The sequence below is a fragment of the Ochlerotatus camptorhynchus genome, unplaced genomic scaffold (genome assembly GCF_037179485.1).
Source record: "Ochlerotatus camptorhynchus isolate MF236.1 unplaced genomic scaffold, CSIRO-AGI_Acam_v1.1 ptg000404l, whole genome shotgun sequence".
NCBI classification, from domain to species: Eukaryota; Metazoa; Arthropoda; class Insecta; order Diptera; family Culicidae; genus Ochlerotatus; species Ochlerotatus camptorhynchus.
Window position 1 is genome coordinate 1,479,566 of NW_027040890.1, and position 17,263 is coordinate 1,496,828.

The 17,263-nt window shown below is 42.2% G+C and overlaps 3 protein-coding genes across 8 annotated transcripts in view; all 3 read right to left on the minus strand.

Moving 5' to 3' along the window:
- On the minus strand, nucleotides 1–1,008 carry LOC135710857 (uncharacterized). Its single transcript, XM_065233552.1, has one exon. The coding sequence runs from the start codon at nucleotides 1,006–1,008 to the stop codon at nucleotides 1–3; it is 1,008 nt and encodes a 335-aa protein (XP_065089624.1).
- A 387-nt stretch (nucleotides 1,009–1,395) lies between these two features.
- LOC135710858 (histone H2A-like) lies at nucleotides 1,396–1,770 on the minus strand. The gene has a single exon (XM_065233553.1). The coding sequence runs from the start codon at nucleotides 1,768–1,770 to the stop codon at nucleotides 1,396–1,398; it is 375 nt and encodes a 124-aa protein (XP_065089625.1).
- Nucleotides 1,771–9,632: 7,862 nt separating this feature from the next.
- Nucleotides 9,633–17,263, minus strand: part of LOC135710870 (leucine-rich repeat flightless-interacting protein 2) — a 177,849-nt gene continuing 170,218 nt past the window's right edge. For 5 of the 6 annotated variants that reach the window (XM_065233575.1, XM_065233576.1, XM_065233574.1 and 2 more), the window contains one exon: nucleotides 9,633–11,420. In XM_065233575.1, the coding sequence (XP_065089647.1) occupies nucleotides 11,310–11,420 (111 nt within the window). In that variant the 3' untranslated portion in view covers nucleotides 9,633–11,309. The remainder of the gene's footprint in view (nucleotides 11,421–17,263) is intronic. The other variant, XR_010518448.1, reaches the window with a different exon arrangement.

The following is a 17,263-nucleotide window of genomic DNA, read 5'->3' on the forward strand; positions in this document are numbered from 1 at the left end:
TCAATATGCTTCGCTTGTTGCCTTCGAAGTGACAGAAATGCTCACAATGGCCAAAGCCGGACTCAAAGGCTTACCTAACAGATCGCTTACTTTCACCATCAGCACGGGAGATTCTGGCAAGAGTTGAACATTTCCGGACAGCTTGACGCAAATGGGAGCGTTAGCCTTCTGAGTGGAAAGTGTATTCAAAGCTTCCAGCAGAATGCTCACTCCCTTTGGAGTTTGAACCGACGAACGGGACAGGAAGTAAGTTGCCAATTTGACCGCCTGATCAGCAATAATCGGAGCTGGCTTATTCAGACTCGCAGTCAATTTGAACGCGCCGTTCACAATCAAAGCCGTAATGCTCAATCCTCCCTCGAACTGCAGCATCTTTCCGTCGACTTCATCTGCCTGTACAAAGGCATCCTCAACACGATCGTAAGCAAAAGCCCCATTAGTTCCCAGCTCTGCCGCCACAGCAAATGCATGCCCTAGACTGTTCAAAGAATCGTCCTTCTTCAAAATAGCCTGCAAGTTCTTAGCCAATCGTGCCTTTGTGGCTTCATCCACAGCGACACCCAAATACTTTGCCGCATGCAAATTGAAGTAGACTTCCTGTGTGGAACCGGTATCCTTCTGCAGAGCGGCCTCTACTGTTTGCTTGACCTTTGTCGGAACCGTCTTACATCCGAAATTCTTCCACGACCCGGAGTAGTAGAAATTCTTCTTGAAATCATTAAAATTCGACTCGAGGTAAACCGCGTCCAACCGGCTGCAGGCATCCGGTGACTTGTCGGCCACATTCACGGACGAAAAGTACACCGCCTGCAGATCGGACGATTTGAGACCATCGGTGAAGATTTTCTGATAACGATCTTGATCCGCCGGAGTGATGTACTTGGAGACGGTTCTCGTCGTCCAGAAGGACGATACCAAACAACTGCCCAGCAGTATCACGAAACATAGCGGAAGAAAAAAAATCGAATCAATTTTCCGCACACCACACCAAAAGAAAAAACCCGACATGTTGATGACGGGAACGAGAATTGAGAAAGGCGTTCGCCTACCGGCATCGATGCGGCTCATTTACAAATCTCCAATTTTTACCATTTCCAAAACTCAATTTTCCGAAAAATCACCTTCCAATCAAACACTTACCTAGGAGTTTCATTGTCGCACTGAAATTAATCCGAATTTACACTTAAATTAAGACGAAAAATCAACCTACTCGATGAGGATATCAATTAACTAGGGAGAGCATGACAGAAAGATTCAACCATGTTTTTAATGGATTCATTTTATCACTCCTTGCGCACCACGAAGGAAACTGTTTTGAAAACGAAACTCTTTACCATCAAATTGGTCGTCCTGAAAAGGACGGATTTTGTTAAAGGGTGGGAACTTCGATCGAATTTAGGCCTTCTTTTCGGTCTTCTTGGGCAACAGGACGGCCTGGATGTTTGGCAGGACACCACCCTGAGCGATGGTCACTCCGGAAAGAAGTTTGTTCAGCTCTTCGTCGTTGCGGATGGCCAACTGCAGGTGACGTGGGATAATTCGGGTTTTCTTGTTGTCACGAGCGGCATTTCCTGCCAACTCGAGAACTTCAGCGGCCAGATACTCCATCACGGCAGCCAGGTAGACGGGAGCACCGGCTCCAACACGCTCGGCATAGTTGCCCTTTCGGAGTAGACGGTGAATACGACCGACTGGAAACTGCAATCCACCGCGGCTCGAACGGGACTTTGCCTTTCCCTTGACTTTGCCTCCTTTTCCACGTCCAGACATTATGCAACGAACGACACGAACAGTTCGATGCTGAAACTGTAATGATGACATTTCGTTACCAGTTTAAATGATCGTTATTTCTTGTGTTTGTGCGGTTTACATGTATGAATTTTTCAAGTGACACAGATGCGTCTTTTCAACTTTAGTACAGTGAGATTTTAATTATTAATTACAGTTCCTAGTCCTATCAGGCCTGTTTTAGAGAATGACCACCTTGGTGGGATTGGTATGATTTGAATTGGAAAAAGGAGTCTACTTATAACTACTATTTACAACTACAACTAACCTACAACTACTATATACACCTAATCTACTATATACAAATTGCTTATCAAAGCATGTTCTGATAAATTACATTTTTGTGCAAATTTAGTCTTAATTTCGTTAATTTTGGAATCTATTATGGCAATGCCTGCCTCTTCATGTAAATTTGTTATTCTAGTGTCGAAAGGACGATCAAGAACCATCCTCAGCACTCTATTCTGAGCTACCTGAATTTTGTTCCTGTGAGTCTGTGCACATGATTCCCACACCGGAGCTGCGTAGAGGATCGCAGGTGCTATGATTTGTTTGTAGACGGCCAGTTTGTTCACCCTTGAGAGGCGGGATCTGCGGCAAATCAGCGGATACAGACACCTAACCAAGGTAGAACACTTGACTACAGTTTTCTCCACATGCGAGCGGAATAGGAGCTTTTCGTCAAACAACATCCCGAGATAGGTTACTTCGGCGGACCACTCAACCCTTGTGCCATCCATGATTACAGTACAAGAGGGAGCCGGTTTTAGTTTGGGCGATTGCCGATGGAGGAACATGATCGCTTGTGTTTTGGAGGCATTGATTTTGATTTTCCACGTGGTGGCATAATCAGCAAAGGCGTTAAGGCATCGTTGAAGTTTGTTCGTTATTTCGCGAGGCATCCTTCCTTTGACGGCTATTGCGGTATCATCTGCGAACAGGAAGAACACGCAACCGTCTCCAAGGGGAGGAATGTCGGAAGTATAAATGCTGTAAAGCAACGGGCCCAGTAGACTGCCTTGCGGCACTCCTGCTGGGATGGAAAACGTGTCGGAAAGACAACCATTCAACGATACCTTAAACGACCGTTGCTGGAGGTAGTTACGGGTGATTTTAACCAGATGTAATGGGAAGTTGAAGTTACAAAGCTTGTACACAAGTCCGTCATGCCAAACATTGTCAAACGCCTTTTCAACGTCTAACAAGGCCATGGCTGTGGACTTGGATACAGCTTTGTTACTTCGGATGTTATTCATCACCCGTACTAGCTGATGATTGGTGGAGTGCCCCTTTCTGAACCCAAACTGTTCCGGAAGGAGAATGTTATTTTCCTCGACAAACTTGAGCAAACGATTGAGAATGAGTTTCTCGAACAATTTGCTCAGCGCTGAAAGGAGGCTGATTGGTCTGTAGCTTGAAGGCAATGTTGGATCCTTACCGGGTTTGCGGATTGGTATGATTTTTGCTACTTTCCAGATACTTGGAAAGTAGTGCAGTTCCAAACATCTGTTGAAGATAGCGGTTAGAAGAGACTGCACTTTCATGCTGAGTCTCTTCAAGATCAAGTTGAATATACCGTCAAACCCGGGAGCCTTCATGTTCTTGGTGCATTTCAGCGCTGAGCAAATTTGTTGTACTGTAATCATATCCGCCGGAGGCACGACACAAGGGGAGGCATCTAGGTTTTGAACGCATTGCGCAACCTGATCTTCGAGCGGACTTTGGATATTCGAGCCAAGCAAATGCGATGAAGCGACATGCTCGCCGATCGCATTTGCTTTCTCCTGTGGGGTGATTAAAAGCCGATCGTCATCATTTTCGACTCTGAGAGGTGGAATGGGTTTGGGATGAGTTTTCAGGACCTTGGCTACCTTCCAGAATGGTCTGGAGCGGTCGTCCAGATTCTGGACAACACGCCCGAAACTTTCATTTCGGAGTGAGTCCATTCTGGAAGCAATCTGTCTGTTCAGATCAGCCGTTTCACGTTTTTTGCCCAGATCTCCAGTCCTCTGAAACTGGCGTCTACGAACATTTCTCAGGCGAATCAAAAGTTGGGTGTGGGAATCAATGGCAATAAACTTACCCCTCACAGGAACTCGTCGGACGCACGCCTCGTCAGCCACGGTTATGGCTTGATGGAGTCCCTCCAACGCTCGATCGATGTCCTCCACGGTGTCAAGCGGCGGGTTGTCGATGATGTGCCTGTCTACCACGCGTCCAAACTGGGCCCAGTTAACGCGATGGTAGTCCTTGCGCAGACTTGAAGCAGGAGCCACGTTGCAGCCCAGTTCAGCCACCACCGGTTGGTGGTCGGAGCTGAGTTCGTTCAAGGCTACCGGCTTGGACAAGCCGATATTTGTCATGAACAGGTCTAGCGTCGATGGGTTGCCCGCCGGTGAGATGAATGTTGGTTCATCCGAAAACCAAACGGAGTACAGCCCATGCTGTGAGTGGTCGAACAGGAGACGACCGTTCTGGTTCTGCTGGTAGTTCCGCCAGGCCTCATGGCGAGCATTCAGATCTCCTCCAACGACGAAGCGGGAACCGTTACGGGTGATGGTGGACAGGTCCTTCTTGAATTTAGCCGCTAGTCCACTGCTGGCGGCACACTGTCGAGGGCAGTAGACGGCGATGAACTGGACGTATCCAGTCGACGACTCCACCTCCACACCAAGGGCCTCGATGATAGAGGTGCGGATATGGGACAGAGTGTGGTATTTTATTCCTTTCTTGACGACGACCGCAACACCACCCCCCCTGGAGCTGGTGCGATCAAGCCGGATAATGTTGTGGTCAGGCAACCAGAAGCTGTCGCCGGACTTTAGATGGGTCTCGGTTAGAAGGCCCACGTCGATGCTGTGCTTGCGGAGGAAGTCGGCAAGCTCAATCTTTTTTGCTCTTACAGAGCAAGCATTCCAGGTGACGATAGTTAGCGGTTTAGACGCCATACTGGATGATGAACTTACCGAGCACTTGGATCTGTTCGGGCTTATTGCGGCACTTACGAAGAGCACCGGACATGTTGACGAAAATTTCCATCAGTTCATCCGCTGAGAACAGATCGGGGTTGTTGTTTTGTCCTGTTGGTTGTCTCCAGAATCCAGGGGGGGATGGAGAGCTTTGGCCAGCAGAATCACCGGAAGCTTCTTGAGGAGGGGCGGGTTGCACCCGCGAATTCGCTTGCCTTTGCTGGGGAGCACGAAGAGGCGGAAAATCCTCCGTCCTGAATGATGGGGTTTTGTCCTTCTTGCGTCCTGGTTGATTGTTGCTTGACGCCAGCTTTCGGATGCGTTTGAAGTCCTCGCGTTTGGAGCACTGTCTGTCAGAGCCTTGATGTGCACCACCACAGTTAGCGCATTTTATCGCCACGGCTCCATCCGCAGGGCAGTTGGAAGTGGCGTGTTCTTGAGCGCAGTTGCTGCAGCGTGGCTTGATGTTGCAGTTGCGGGTACCGTGTCCAAAATTGAGGCACCTCTGACACTGCGTTACGTCACGATGACCACCACGGTATGGCTCCCACCGTACGATGATGGAGTAGATCGATCGGATGGCTTGTAGCGCATTGAGCGTCACCGTCCCTTTCTGGAAGTGCACCAGGAAAAGACAATCCGGGTACGTCTTCACGTTTTCATCTCTCCTTGTCATTCGGAAGACAGCGATTGGGGCTAGCTTGTACCGGTTGATTTCGGCTTCGACCATCTTGGGGTCGAAGTTTGGTAGACCCCTGATGACTACCTTGAAGGGCTTCTCACCGGGGATGTCGTGCGTGAAGAATTCCGCCTTGGTATCCTTCAGATATTTCACGGCCACTTCGTACTCCGCTTTGGTTCGGAGCATCACCTTGGTGCCGATCCTGCCGAGCTTAAACTCAGCTGCAACGCCCAGCGATGAAAGATCGCCAATCAGCGTGTTGAGTGGGACTTGCTTCACCACCAGTGGAGGAAGCTTCATTTTTGCTGCACTCGGGCTGGCAGCAGTTTCGTTGTCGACGGCATCGCCGAAATCACCAATGACGCTGACGTTCGTCGCGGTGGCATCGTCCCGTCCACTCGCACCATCGGACTGGCCTTGATTTTTCTTCCTCTTCTTAGACCGCTTCACCGTGGCTGAGGTGGGATTCCCTACATCGGTGGGAAGAGTAGCGTACCTATTCGAAATAGGTACACTCAAGCTACCCTCACCGCTGTTCTTCTTCTCCGTTTTCTCTCGGAGCCTGCTCCGGGAGCGCTGTCTTCCCATCACACGAAGCGACCGACACTACTGACGACGCGATTAAACTGCGAATGTTTGGAACAAACTAGAAACTTTAGAACAACTCGACAGAGCGAGCAAAGACCGAACTGTGCTGCTTGACGTACAAGCAGAGAATCCATCCTGATGATGACATTTCGACCGTCGAGGGTGGTTTTATACCTGCGTCGAGTAGCATATTATGAATACAGGGACGGTACAATAAATACTGTGGGTAGCAAAATACTGAAAATGGGATGAGTGTCGGTTGTCTCTACGGGCATGAAACGAGACAGCGTTGCCAGTATTCCTGATTTATTTGATTTTCCAGATTTTCAATCGTCTTGCCAGATACTTACCCAGATATAATTCACTTATATGTTATTACGTTTATTTCAAGAATTTTTAATTATGTTCCGGATTTTCCCAGATTTTTTAAATATGTTGCTTTAGAGAATTTCCAGCCCAAAACGAAACCGGTTGGACATGAGCGTTTCCGAATTCAGTCCAATAGAGGCGATGGGGGCAAGAAGACCATACGGGGCGAGATGGGGCACCGTTCGTTTGGGCATAATACCTATTAACTCAATCTATTTTTTTTTTACAAACTTGTTGAAAATGCTTCTAATATGCATCTCCATGAAAACCGTATCAAAATTCAATTACATGTCAAAGATAATAATGGAAATGTAACATTAGCTCAAAATCTCTAGAATATTATAAGATATGCAGTCAAGAAAACAAGCATCGCATTCACTATATTACATTTTACTGATCCGCTGGTTCTACAGCGAGCAATACACGTAACTGTTGCTAAAAGAACTTATGTTTCTATTTCACTTGATTCCTGCATGTTATTTTCTAGTGAAAACCTGTCAAAACCTTAACTTTTACTAGGGTGCTCATATTGCCCCGTATGGTTGTTGATCGGAGCAAAAACTGAAATTTTTCAAACATAATCATTTATTCAGTCTATCATTCCAAAACCACAACCAAAACGGCCCTTTTCAGGGCCACCAATAATTCGACAAAGAGTTAGTTTTGAAGACAATTTCTATCCAGAATATCACAGTTACACTTAAATTTGGGGACTATACTGGGGTGTGGGAACGCTGGAAGGGGAGATGCTGTCTGTCTTCGAACTACCAACATCATTCCAAAGCTCCTCCAGGGCGACAGAGTAGAGCAAACCCAACAACATCAGCCCAACAAAACGGCCCTTTTCAGGGCCACCAAACTTTCGCAAAAGAGTTATTAAGGAATATTCCTAAAATATAATATACACAATTAAATACAACACATAACAGACGTTATCCAACGCCAACCCTGCGGTCGTATCTAGTATACAACCCTTCCAACTTTTTGGCTCGATGCACGGTTGTAGACGATACACCCAGCTTATTTGCGGCATCTCGGAGAGAGAGGTTAGGGTTTCGCTTGAAACTACCGGCAACTCTCTTTGTCGTCTCAGCGGCTTCCGGTTTTCGATTTCCCCCCGATCCAGACTTCCTGGCTGTCGACAAACGTTCCCCAAACACTTTAATTACATTTGTAACGGTTGATTTGGCAACTTTTAGCGATTTTGCCAACTTTGCGTGCGAGTAGCTCGGATTTTCGCGATGCGCGAGCAAAATTTTGATACGCTGCTCTTCTTGCTTGGACGGCATTTTGACAACTGAAGAGTGAATTCCAAAAATCAAAATAGGAGCAACATTCTACACACACACACCTTCAAAATGAGGGGTGTTCAGGTTTTTTAAATGCAAAATTGAAAGAAATACGTCAAGTTGATATTGACCAAATTTTGACCGTATAACCAACAATCAATACGAAACTAACGATTTTAAATTGGCTCACCACTTTAGTAGCCTATTGGTCCCAAGCAAACGATTAACGTACCCTATTCTAGTTGAAATTCTATTACTACACTATGTTTGTTTTGATTCGCTATGAAAGTTTGACAGATAACATCAGGGGTGTGTGGATTCATGCAGAACATGCAGGGGTGAGTGAAATAGCTTGGGACTGCTTGGGACCGTTGTTCTGGTACTGAGTGAGCCAAAAATAATAATGATTTTCTTCGGGACCCAGTGGTCTTAGAGTTACCTCTATGATATAACCCTTTATATGATGTTTTGTTTAGTTTTAGGAGATTTTCCAAATCTCAAATTAGAAAATATCGATATGGTAGAAAATTGATCAACCCTTCAAATAGCTTCCATAGTGCATTTATAGTAGATGTGTTTTATGAATGTGGGTCCTCTGAATCCGAATCAAACGTTCTTAGAATATTTCTGAAAGTCTATGATATTTCCTGAGATTCATTGGACTTCTCTGCAAATCCTGGAACATCTTTGAACATATGACAACTTCTCTAAAGTTCACGAAACTTTTCTAAAGGTTATTCAGCCGTCCTTAATTAGCGGCGCCGGTGGTGTAGTGGTAAGCGTGACTGCCTTTCACTTCAAAGGGTCTGGGTTCAATCCCACTCGGCGCCGTCGGGATTTTCTAAGGCATAACATCTCTGATCACGCCTTCCTTCGCCGTTGATCCCCGGTCTATATTAGTCGATGGGTCGATAGGTAGGGTCCAGGTGTGGGAGCTGCCTTTTTGGCGTCGGTAGCTAAATGATTGTCATTTACTATTTACTTTCGATTCAGCCATTCAGGCGAAGAAGAGCACCAAAATTGATATAGCCTGAAGCGCTCGGAACTGCCATGTAAACCTCGGAACATCTCTGAAGCTACCGTTACCTCCCTGAAGCTCTCGGAACATCCCCGCAGTTCCTGCAATTTTCATAATGTTCTCAACGCTTCCCTCAAAATCCTTTAATTTTCCTGAAGTTCTAGAAACTTCCCTTAAGTTTCTACAAGTTCTCAGAACATCGATAAAGTTTCTGCAACTTTCCTGAAGTACTAGGAACTTCTCTTAAGTTTCTGTAATTTTTCTTAAGTTCTTGTAACGTTCCTGCAATTATCCTGAAGTTCTCGAACCATTTATGAGATTCTCAGAATATCCGAGAAGTTCCTGCAATTTTCCTGAAGTTTTTGGAACTTCCCTGGAATTCCTGCAATCAAGCATGGGAAAATTTATTCACTCGCGCGAGGTATACAGAAACAAAATAGCCATCCTCGCCTTCAAATAGATTGCGGAACGAGTGTAAACGAGTGAGTCCAACCACTACTTTACTTCATTTGCCATTTTCTCAATGCCAACTTTCTCCATATGGGACTGATATGGGATTATAGGCAGTACGGGTCTAAAATTATCGGGTAATAAATAATATTAAATCGACTTAGTGAGGTGAAAAAGAGTTGGGAAAATATCGAGTAAGGAAGAGAGCAATGCTTGCACAATTGAAGGGACTTTGATTTTCAGCGAGTAATTGGAAATATCGAGTAAGGGAGAGCTAACTGTATTTCAATTCCTACTAGCATTGTTTTAAAGCCTGACTGTTTCTGAAAGCCATTCTAACTTTTTCGGTTTGCAAAAACACATCAAACAGGATACCCGATAAAAGCAAAGTGATATGAGTTCCACTAAGCAATAAGCCAGTCTTTTGCACTTTACTAAAGATTTCGGTATGTTTTAAAATAAAATAATTGTTACTACTGTTCATCATGCTTTTATCAATTTATTTTACATTTTTCTTCTTTTGCTTTCCAGATTTTGCTTTGTTATTACACGTTGCTTCTTGTCGTTATTACTACTGTTTTGCTCGCTCTAACAAACTCTATCATTCTTTTTAGAGTATAATTCATTGGTTCTCTACAAAGGTTCATGTTTTATACACACAGTACATCCAACCAGAGACAACAGTGCACATTTCTTTTATACCTGACCAACGATGAATTTTAACGCTCTTCCGTTGGCGGATTTGTCCAACTTCAGTTACAGCATCAAGCATAACTCGATCTCTCCTTTCGACCTTGTCTTGCCAACATTGTTGCCCTTAAATTGAATAGATTGTAAAAGCTAAACAAAAGCAACGTCCACGGACGAGGCGCGGAGTCATTTGATTTTGTGTATTTTTATTCAGGAAGGAAGTCTGATTCCGATTAAAAATGTACAAATTAGATTTACATATCCTAATCGTTGGCGCAATGCAAAACGAAAATGTCTACCAATTTGTGAAAACAAACAAACAAAATTTCATATGGCAGTTTTAGGAGTATGTTAAAAGTTTCTCTATTCGTTAAAAATGTGACTGATTGTGTATTGGTAATATACGAAAGGAGAATTACAAAATAGTTAACAAATTAGGAAGGCGTTAGAAGTGGAAAAGACGCTAGATTACTACCAGGAACGAAAATGATCATCAATGTTTTCCAGCATTAGGATGTTAACAAACGAAACTGTAGTTTACTTTTTTAGTTTTATAATTTAAACAACAGTAAATGTAACTGGTCTAACAACTCACCTTCACGTTTATTTTGTTTTGTTCCGATGGATGAAGAGTCGTCGTCGTACGCAATTCTCATGTTTGATGTTCGTGCGTCGATTCATGACTGATGCTTTTCTTGTGTCTAATTTGGCAATTTTATTATATTTTTCAAACATATTGGTTGCCCTTAAAACGTCTACCGGTTTTCTATAGCTATTTTTGCAAAATTGGCAACTGAATAGATCTCTTTACTTTTTCGATGAAACATGACGTGATCCTTACAGCTAGCTGTATTTTTCTCTTCAATAAATTAAATATTAAAATTGGTTTCATGCTCAATTTATAACTAATAGTCGCAGATATACACAGTATGTTCAATGGTTTGCCTAAATGTGCCTAATCTCTGAAGTATCAATTTACACTATTCTGTTAAACACACAGTGGTTCCAATTAATTACAATAAACGGGTGTCTATACTTGTTTTCTTTTCAATAAATTTACTATACAAGCCTACTTACTGGTAAGTGCAAAATCTAATTTCATTTGTGTACAATCATACATTTTACTGTTACTACAAAGACTGTATTTTACACATCAAGCTGGCTTTTGCGTTAGAGTTAGTATCGTCTCCTGTCGTGGAGCGAACAGAGGAAAGCTGTGTTTGCACTTTATAAGAAAACTTTGCCGTTAAGCGTTTCGATTTTGTATACCCTAGAATGAAGCTTTTTCAACACTCACTAAAAAAATGTACAAACTCTACATACAGGATGGAAACGGGACCGGTCCCTTGATTCAAACTCTGATCATGAATTGATTCGCGATGAAATAAATTGGAAGATGAAGTAAGTTCGGTGAAAATTGGGTGATGGGGATGGTGGGGGAAAGTGAATTTGAAAACCGAAGCCTATCAGAGGTCTTTGAGTAGGGCACTTTTTGCGTTCTTCAGCTTGTCCAGTCGTTTCAGCAGGTGGTTGTTGCAGGTTTCCAGCTCCTCCAGTCGGTCCATGGCTTCACGATTCTGGAAAAAAGGGAGGAATAGAGATATGTTAGTAAGGATATCGTTAGCGTTGCACACTCTCTCTGATGACATGCTTTTAGACACAATGAATTTGTCACTCGATATGATGGAGCTGGTGGAATAATAGGAATTTGGAGATTTTGTATCATTTGAGTGTAGCAAGGGTTCTCTTTTTTACTGAACTGATTTTATTCAATGCGATTTTGTGTACAATTTTCGATATGAATAATTGAAATGAAGCAGCGGGGAAAAGTTGATCGCGGCACCGTTCAATTTCTTTATGCCACAAACTTAATGATAATTTTAAGAAAGAACTTCATCAGTATTTATTACGTAGTTTTCAAAAGGCGTTTTGCATGGTTTTGCAAAAAAGAAAACGCTGTATTATACTGCCGCTCATGACTAGTCCGTCCCATAGCACTTCTTATGTGATGGGGCAATCCGTTTTCCTATTTTTCCAAACTTTTCCAGATCAAAGCTGTTAACTTCATTCAGTATTATAAAAAATATGGGGTATTATCTACCATTTCCATTAAAAAAATCAGTTTTTACAAAAACGCAAATGGGACCGACTTGCGATGACTGACATTATACTACTCTACAAGCACAATTAGTGTGAAAAAAAATGAAAAGTGTCATATCATACGAATAATTCAGTATATTTGATGGAATTACTTTGGGTAGTGAAATCTGAATATGAAGTCAGATTTCTTTGAAATAAACATTTTCGAATCTTAAAAACACGATTTGAGAAAAAATGGATGATAATTCAAAGTGTTTTTATGTTACTTCATACACGACGTTTGCGATGTTCAGAGTTGGTTGGAAATGCTATCTAACATGAAGCCACAGACAAACAGACATAACACATTGAATATTTCTCATTGTAAAACATCGTCACTAAAACATTACCGCCATCTGTTGAGTACACTGTGGTTGGTAGTACGCTGAACAGATGGCGGTAGTGTGTAAACGTCAAACACAAGGGAAGCGATACTTTCAAATTGACCGCTAAATGCTTGATGAACAACTTATGAGTGTTATGCCTGTTTGTCTGTGATGCAGCTTCAGTGTGATAATTTATTTGCTAAAGAATGGTCTTAGAAAGAAGGTATGTAGATGTAGATAGTTCCGTTAGAGTACGGCAGTATGAAAATTGAATAGAAGTTGAAAATGAGCGAAGGGCCATTAATGCGACAGTGCAAGTAAAACGCACACTTCTTCAGCTAACCTGTACGATGTACGCAGAAATTTGAAGTAGGGGAAATGTCTCTAATGTTGGCCTATGGATCTAAGATTGGGCCCATCGCTAAAAATCTGCTATTTATCAATTTTATCTGGATGAACGCGTTATTGGGACGTTACTAATGGATATTTTTGGTTGCTATTGAAAATTTAGTCAATTGCTGAATTTGTATGGGCCCAAATTAGGGACACTTAGGCCGACATTACCTGTATTTTCCCTATGTCTTCAAACTACAGGCAAAAAGTGTGCGTTTGAATTGGCTCACATACTGTCTGCGGCTGTGGAATAGTTCTAGCGACGTTTCATCACTACCTAAAGCCCCACGTTGTCGAAAGCATTTCCAGTCGATGGTGTGTTATAATGCAATTCTTCTTTACCCAACTATTGTGTTGCTCCTCTCGCATGACCAACTTAGTCATCTCAGAGAGAAAGCAATAGGATGGTTGTTGCGTGCTGTACCATCATCAGCATTGTTGTCGGCTACTCCCGCCTTGAGTTGTTACATTCAAAGTGTTTTTATGCTGCTACGAAGTTTGCGATTTCCAGAGTTGGTTGGAAATGCTATCTAACATGAAGCTTTAGCGTGATAATTTATTAGCTAGAGCTTCAAATCTCCACGTACAGCATACGGGTTAGGCAAATAAGTGTGCGTTTGACTTGCACTGTCGCATTAATGGCCCTTCGCTCATTTTCAACTTCTATTCAATTTTCAGACTGCCGTAAGTTAACGGAACTATCTACCTACCCTCTTCTAAGACCATTCTCTAGCTAATAAACTATCACACTAAAGCATTATGTTAGATAGCATTTCCAACCAAGAGACTAAGAGAATCGATCATCGCAGTTAACCCTCTAAAGCCCAAGGTAGCATCGATAGGTCTTCAGCCTTAAAATGTGAAAAGAATTGCGAGCAGTTTTTTTCAGTCTGTGAGGAATGTAAACATTTTTTAATGCCGTATGGCTACGAAACCTTTAATACCTACCCAGAATCATGAGAAATCCCAGATGATGAACATATCCCCAAGTTTGGGATGTTTAAATGTTTTCTTAGAACGGGACAGAATTTTAAAATCTTGGTCTTAGATTCATAAATTGGTTCGAAGCCTTTGATTTAAAAAAAAACTACAAGGGACAGCCCTACGGTGTTGTACGCAATGGTGACGTAGTACTACTTGGTCTTATATAATAAATGTTATTTGTTAACTGTAGCAGGAGCTTGTGTTTTGTATAGGAATAGGAATTTGAGCAGGGTTCTCTCTGTTTATACTCTTTAGTATGACTATGATTGCCCGGAAAAGAAACTTTTGATAAGAACTTTAGTTGGGACATGTTCAGAAATTGAACTCTTTTAGAAAATCTGAAAGCCTTTGGAAGATGATGATGACGTGTAGGCAGCTGGATCAGCAAATCGGACCGGATAGTCCCATATTCTTCGCTTCAATGATTGAGTACTCGCAAGAGTCTCGGCCCGTCTGCTGCTTGACAGGGGTTGAAACTGGTGTCTGCGACAGGTTGGAAAGCCGTAGAATATCAGTTACCACCCAGTTAAGGCTCCTCCCCTTTTTAGTTTTTCTCGATCAACTCCTTCTCTCAACAAGTTGGTAAATCTTAGCCTTTAGCAGAAAGACGCTTAACACTTTTTTGGAGAATTTATGATCCTGATTCACATCATGGTTCTTCTCTATGCCTTTTCAGATAAATTAGTACTTTTATTTATTTGCTCTACTGCGCTAAATCAAACGAGAAGAATTAAGAAGGGATGTCGGTTACGCGCTCGAATAATTGAAAATACGATAAATATTTAATCGAATAGCTGGAAAAATCTTTACGATTAATCGTTAATCGAATAATTGGACATTTAGGCATCCCTAGAAAATAGTGTTGGTGGTCCTTCGAAAATTTCGAGCAACAGAATTGCAACGAGCAAGTAACACAAGAACCAAAAGCGGTGCGATGCTAGTTTTCATTGCTATGACGACGACTGAATTAAGGGGCTTAGAAGCAGAGCAGCAGAGGGGTGAAAGTTAATTCTCTTCATCGATTCCCTTTTTTTGATGACCATGGCTTGGCTAACCTATTTCGCACTATTTTTGCTAAGCTCTTCTATCATCCAGAACAACAAACGTATCCATGAATGTGTTTGCTGTGGAGTTATTAACGAAACAGAGAGTATCGATCAAAATCACTTGCACCCCTGCTTCCAAGTTTGGTTACAAGATTACAACTGTGGAAAGCATTTTGTGGGGTCTTTGGGGGCGTGTGGTTCTGAATATGGCGATGAGTGTGCAAAATGTTATGCAATTGGATCCTCCCTATTCGCACACGCCCGAAGATCGGAGGCGAATGCCACTTCGACTTGTTTCGTCTCGAGTTTCGTCTACTAAAGACTCTCTGATGACTGTGTTGGAGAAGCAGCAATGCTACATCGACATGTTTCGTCTAGAAACAATTCTCTTATGACTGTGTTGGGGAAGCAGCATATGCATGCACGTAATTGGAGAATTTGTTAGTTGTTTCGACGCTTTTGGACAATGCTTGACATTTACTACTTTTTCAATAGTTTCTTGTTGAAAATCTACAGTCGGAAGCATTGATATCGATGCGTAGTGGTATTTCTGATCGATTGGCGATGAAGTTATTGAAATTGGTCAAGGGCAACATTCGAAATAGTGCAAAAATGCTACATATACCGTGATGCACCCTAATTCCAATCTACGCCTAATTCCGTCCACGAAAATGAAAACATTTAATATCCAATAGATTTGTCGCGAAACATCAGTGATTTAGTTATGATATTTTTGATGATTATATCTGGAAAAACTAAACTGAAGTGCAAATTTAAGCAAATACTGTCCGCCGTCCTGCCAGCAGCCATATTTGTTGCTTTCCTTAGCTGCACTGCTAAGAGCGGCAGTCACAGGATTTAAGTTTCTACAGTGAAAAATCGGATAAAAACTCTTGTAAAGCACCAGAACAGGACACTACAGGTAACATTTCTAAGAATTGTGCACTACCTCCTTGCTTGCTATCGAATTTGAGTGATACATATGGAAAATACACTCGACCCGACGCTTAAGAGTCTACTTGTTCCTACTTCCAGTCAATAGATTTCGAGATGGGTTTAAAAAAAACCGGTCATAAAAATATACAAACAATATACAAACAAAAAATGGATGTCACTGTAGCGAAAGTGAAAGCTGAAAATTATTCCACAGCTAGCCCGGGAAAAGCTACAGTTCTTACAACTGTTGAGGAAAACCGAGTTGCTGACTGGTTGCTAGACGGTGCAAAAAGGGGTTTCCCGGCGAACACAAATAGACTGAAGGCGGGCACATTACATGCAGGCATCTGGTCGATCCTATTCATTCATAAACGGAGTTTGTGGTCGGAAATAGATTAATTCGTTTCTTAATCGTCACCCGGAGATTCCACGACGGGTACCGATGCCCTTAGCTAAGCCGATGCTGCCGGTTTTGAACCGCAAATAAGATCATGATTCACCGAAATTTATGAATATTTTAAGGATGAAGGGTTTTCCGATGATTTAAAGAACCCTGAACAAATATTCAACCTGGTTAGTGGTTAGCGATCGTAGTTCGCATGCCGAATACACGGGTTCGAATCCAGGAAATTGCTCTTTATTTTTTTTAATTTTTTTATTATTTTAGGATAGAACATTGATGCACTGCATAAATATAATAATTATGATTTATTTGAGCCACTGACCATTTCATATTTACGTTCATTAAATTTTGATACTAATAAATACTTGTACGGATTGCTTCATGTGGGCTATGACAGACATTTTTAGAAACTTTCAAGTTCCTAAGAAGTTCCGCGGTGAACTTTTGAGATACTTTAAAGTTGCTAAGAAATTCCGCTGGGAACTTGTTCGGAACTTTGTTGTGGCCATCTTTTCAGCCTTGCCTGAAGTTCCTAAGAAATGCTTAGGCATGCTTTTTGGAATTTGTTTTTGAACTTCAAGCTGCGGAACTTTTTGGAGCCTGAAGTTGCTCGTGCGCTTTCTATAGCTTCTAAAGTAGCCAGAATGTTGTGTTCGAACTTTATATGCACTTTATAAAACTTGAAAGTGAGTTTTATCGTTGAATGCGGAACATTTGATTGCTTGAGAAGAAAGTTCTGTCGGAACTTTATTTGAACTTTATGGAACTTTAAAGCTCTTTCGTAACTTTATTTGAACTTGATGGAGCTTGAAAGTTCTGTCGGAACTTTATGGAACTTGAAGGTTCTGTCGGAACTTTATGTGAACTTTATGGAACTTGTATGTGAGTTTTATCGTTGAATGCGGAAATTTTGGTTACTTGGGTGGATTGTACGACTTTTCCCCGAAAACCAGTACCCCGAAAACACTTTCCCCGAAACTTATTGCCCCGAATGTAACTTTTCCCCGAAATACAATTCCCCGAATGGCACAGTTCCCAGAAAATAATTCCCCCGAATGTACCATTTCCCCGAATCTGCGCATCTTCGCTGGTTAACTACTTGTATCGAACAATACCACAATAAACATATTAATGTGCGGCGAATAAAGACAATAATTTGACTTTCGTTAAAACAAAATGTAAAGGTCAAGCTC

Bases quoted from the DNA above. Each gene is read 5' to 3' on its own strand.
- LOC135710857 (XM_065233552.1), bottom strand. From the start codon at position 1,008: ATGTCGGGTTTTTTCTTTTGGTGTGGTGTGCGGAAAATTGATTCGATT.
- LOC135710858 (XM_065233553.1), bottom strand. From the start codon at position 1,770: ATGTCTGGACGTGGAAAAGGAGGCAAAGTCAAGGGAAAGGCAAAGTCC.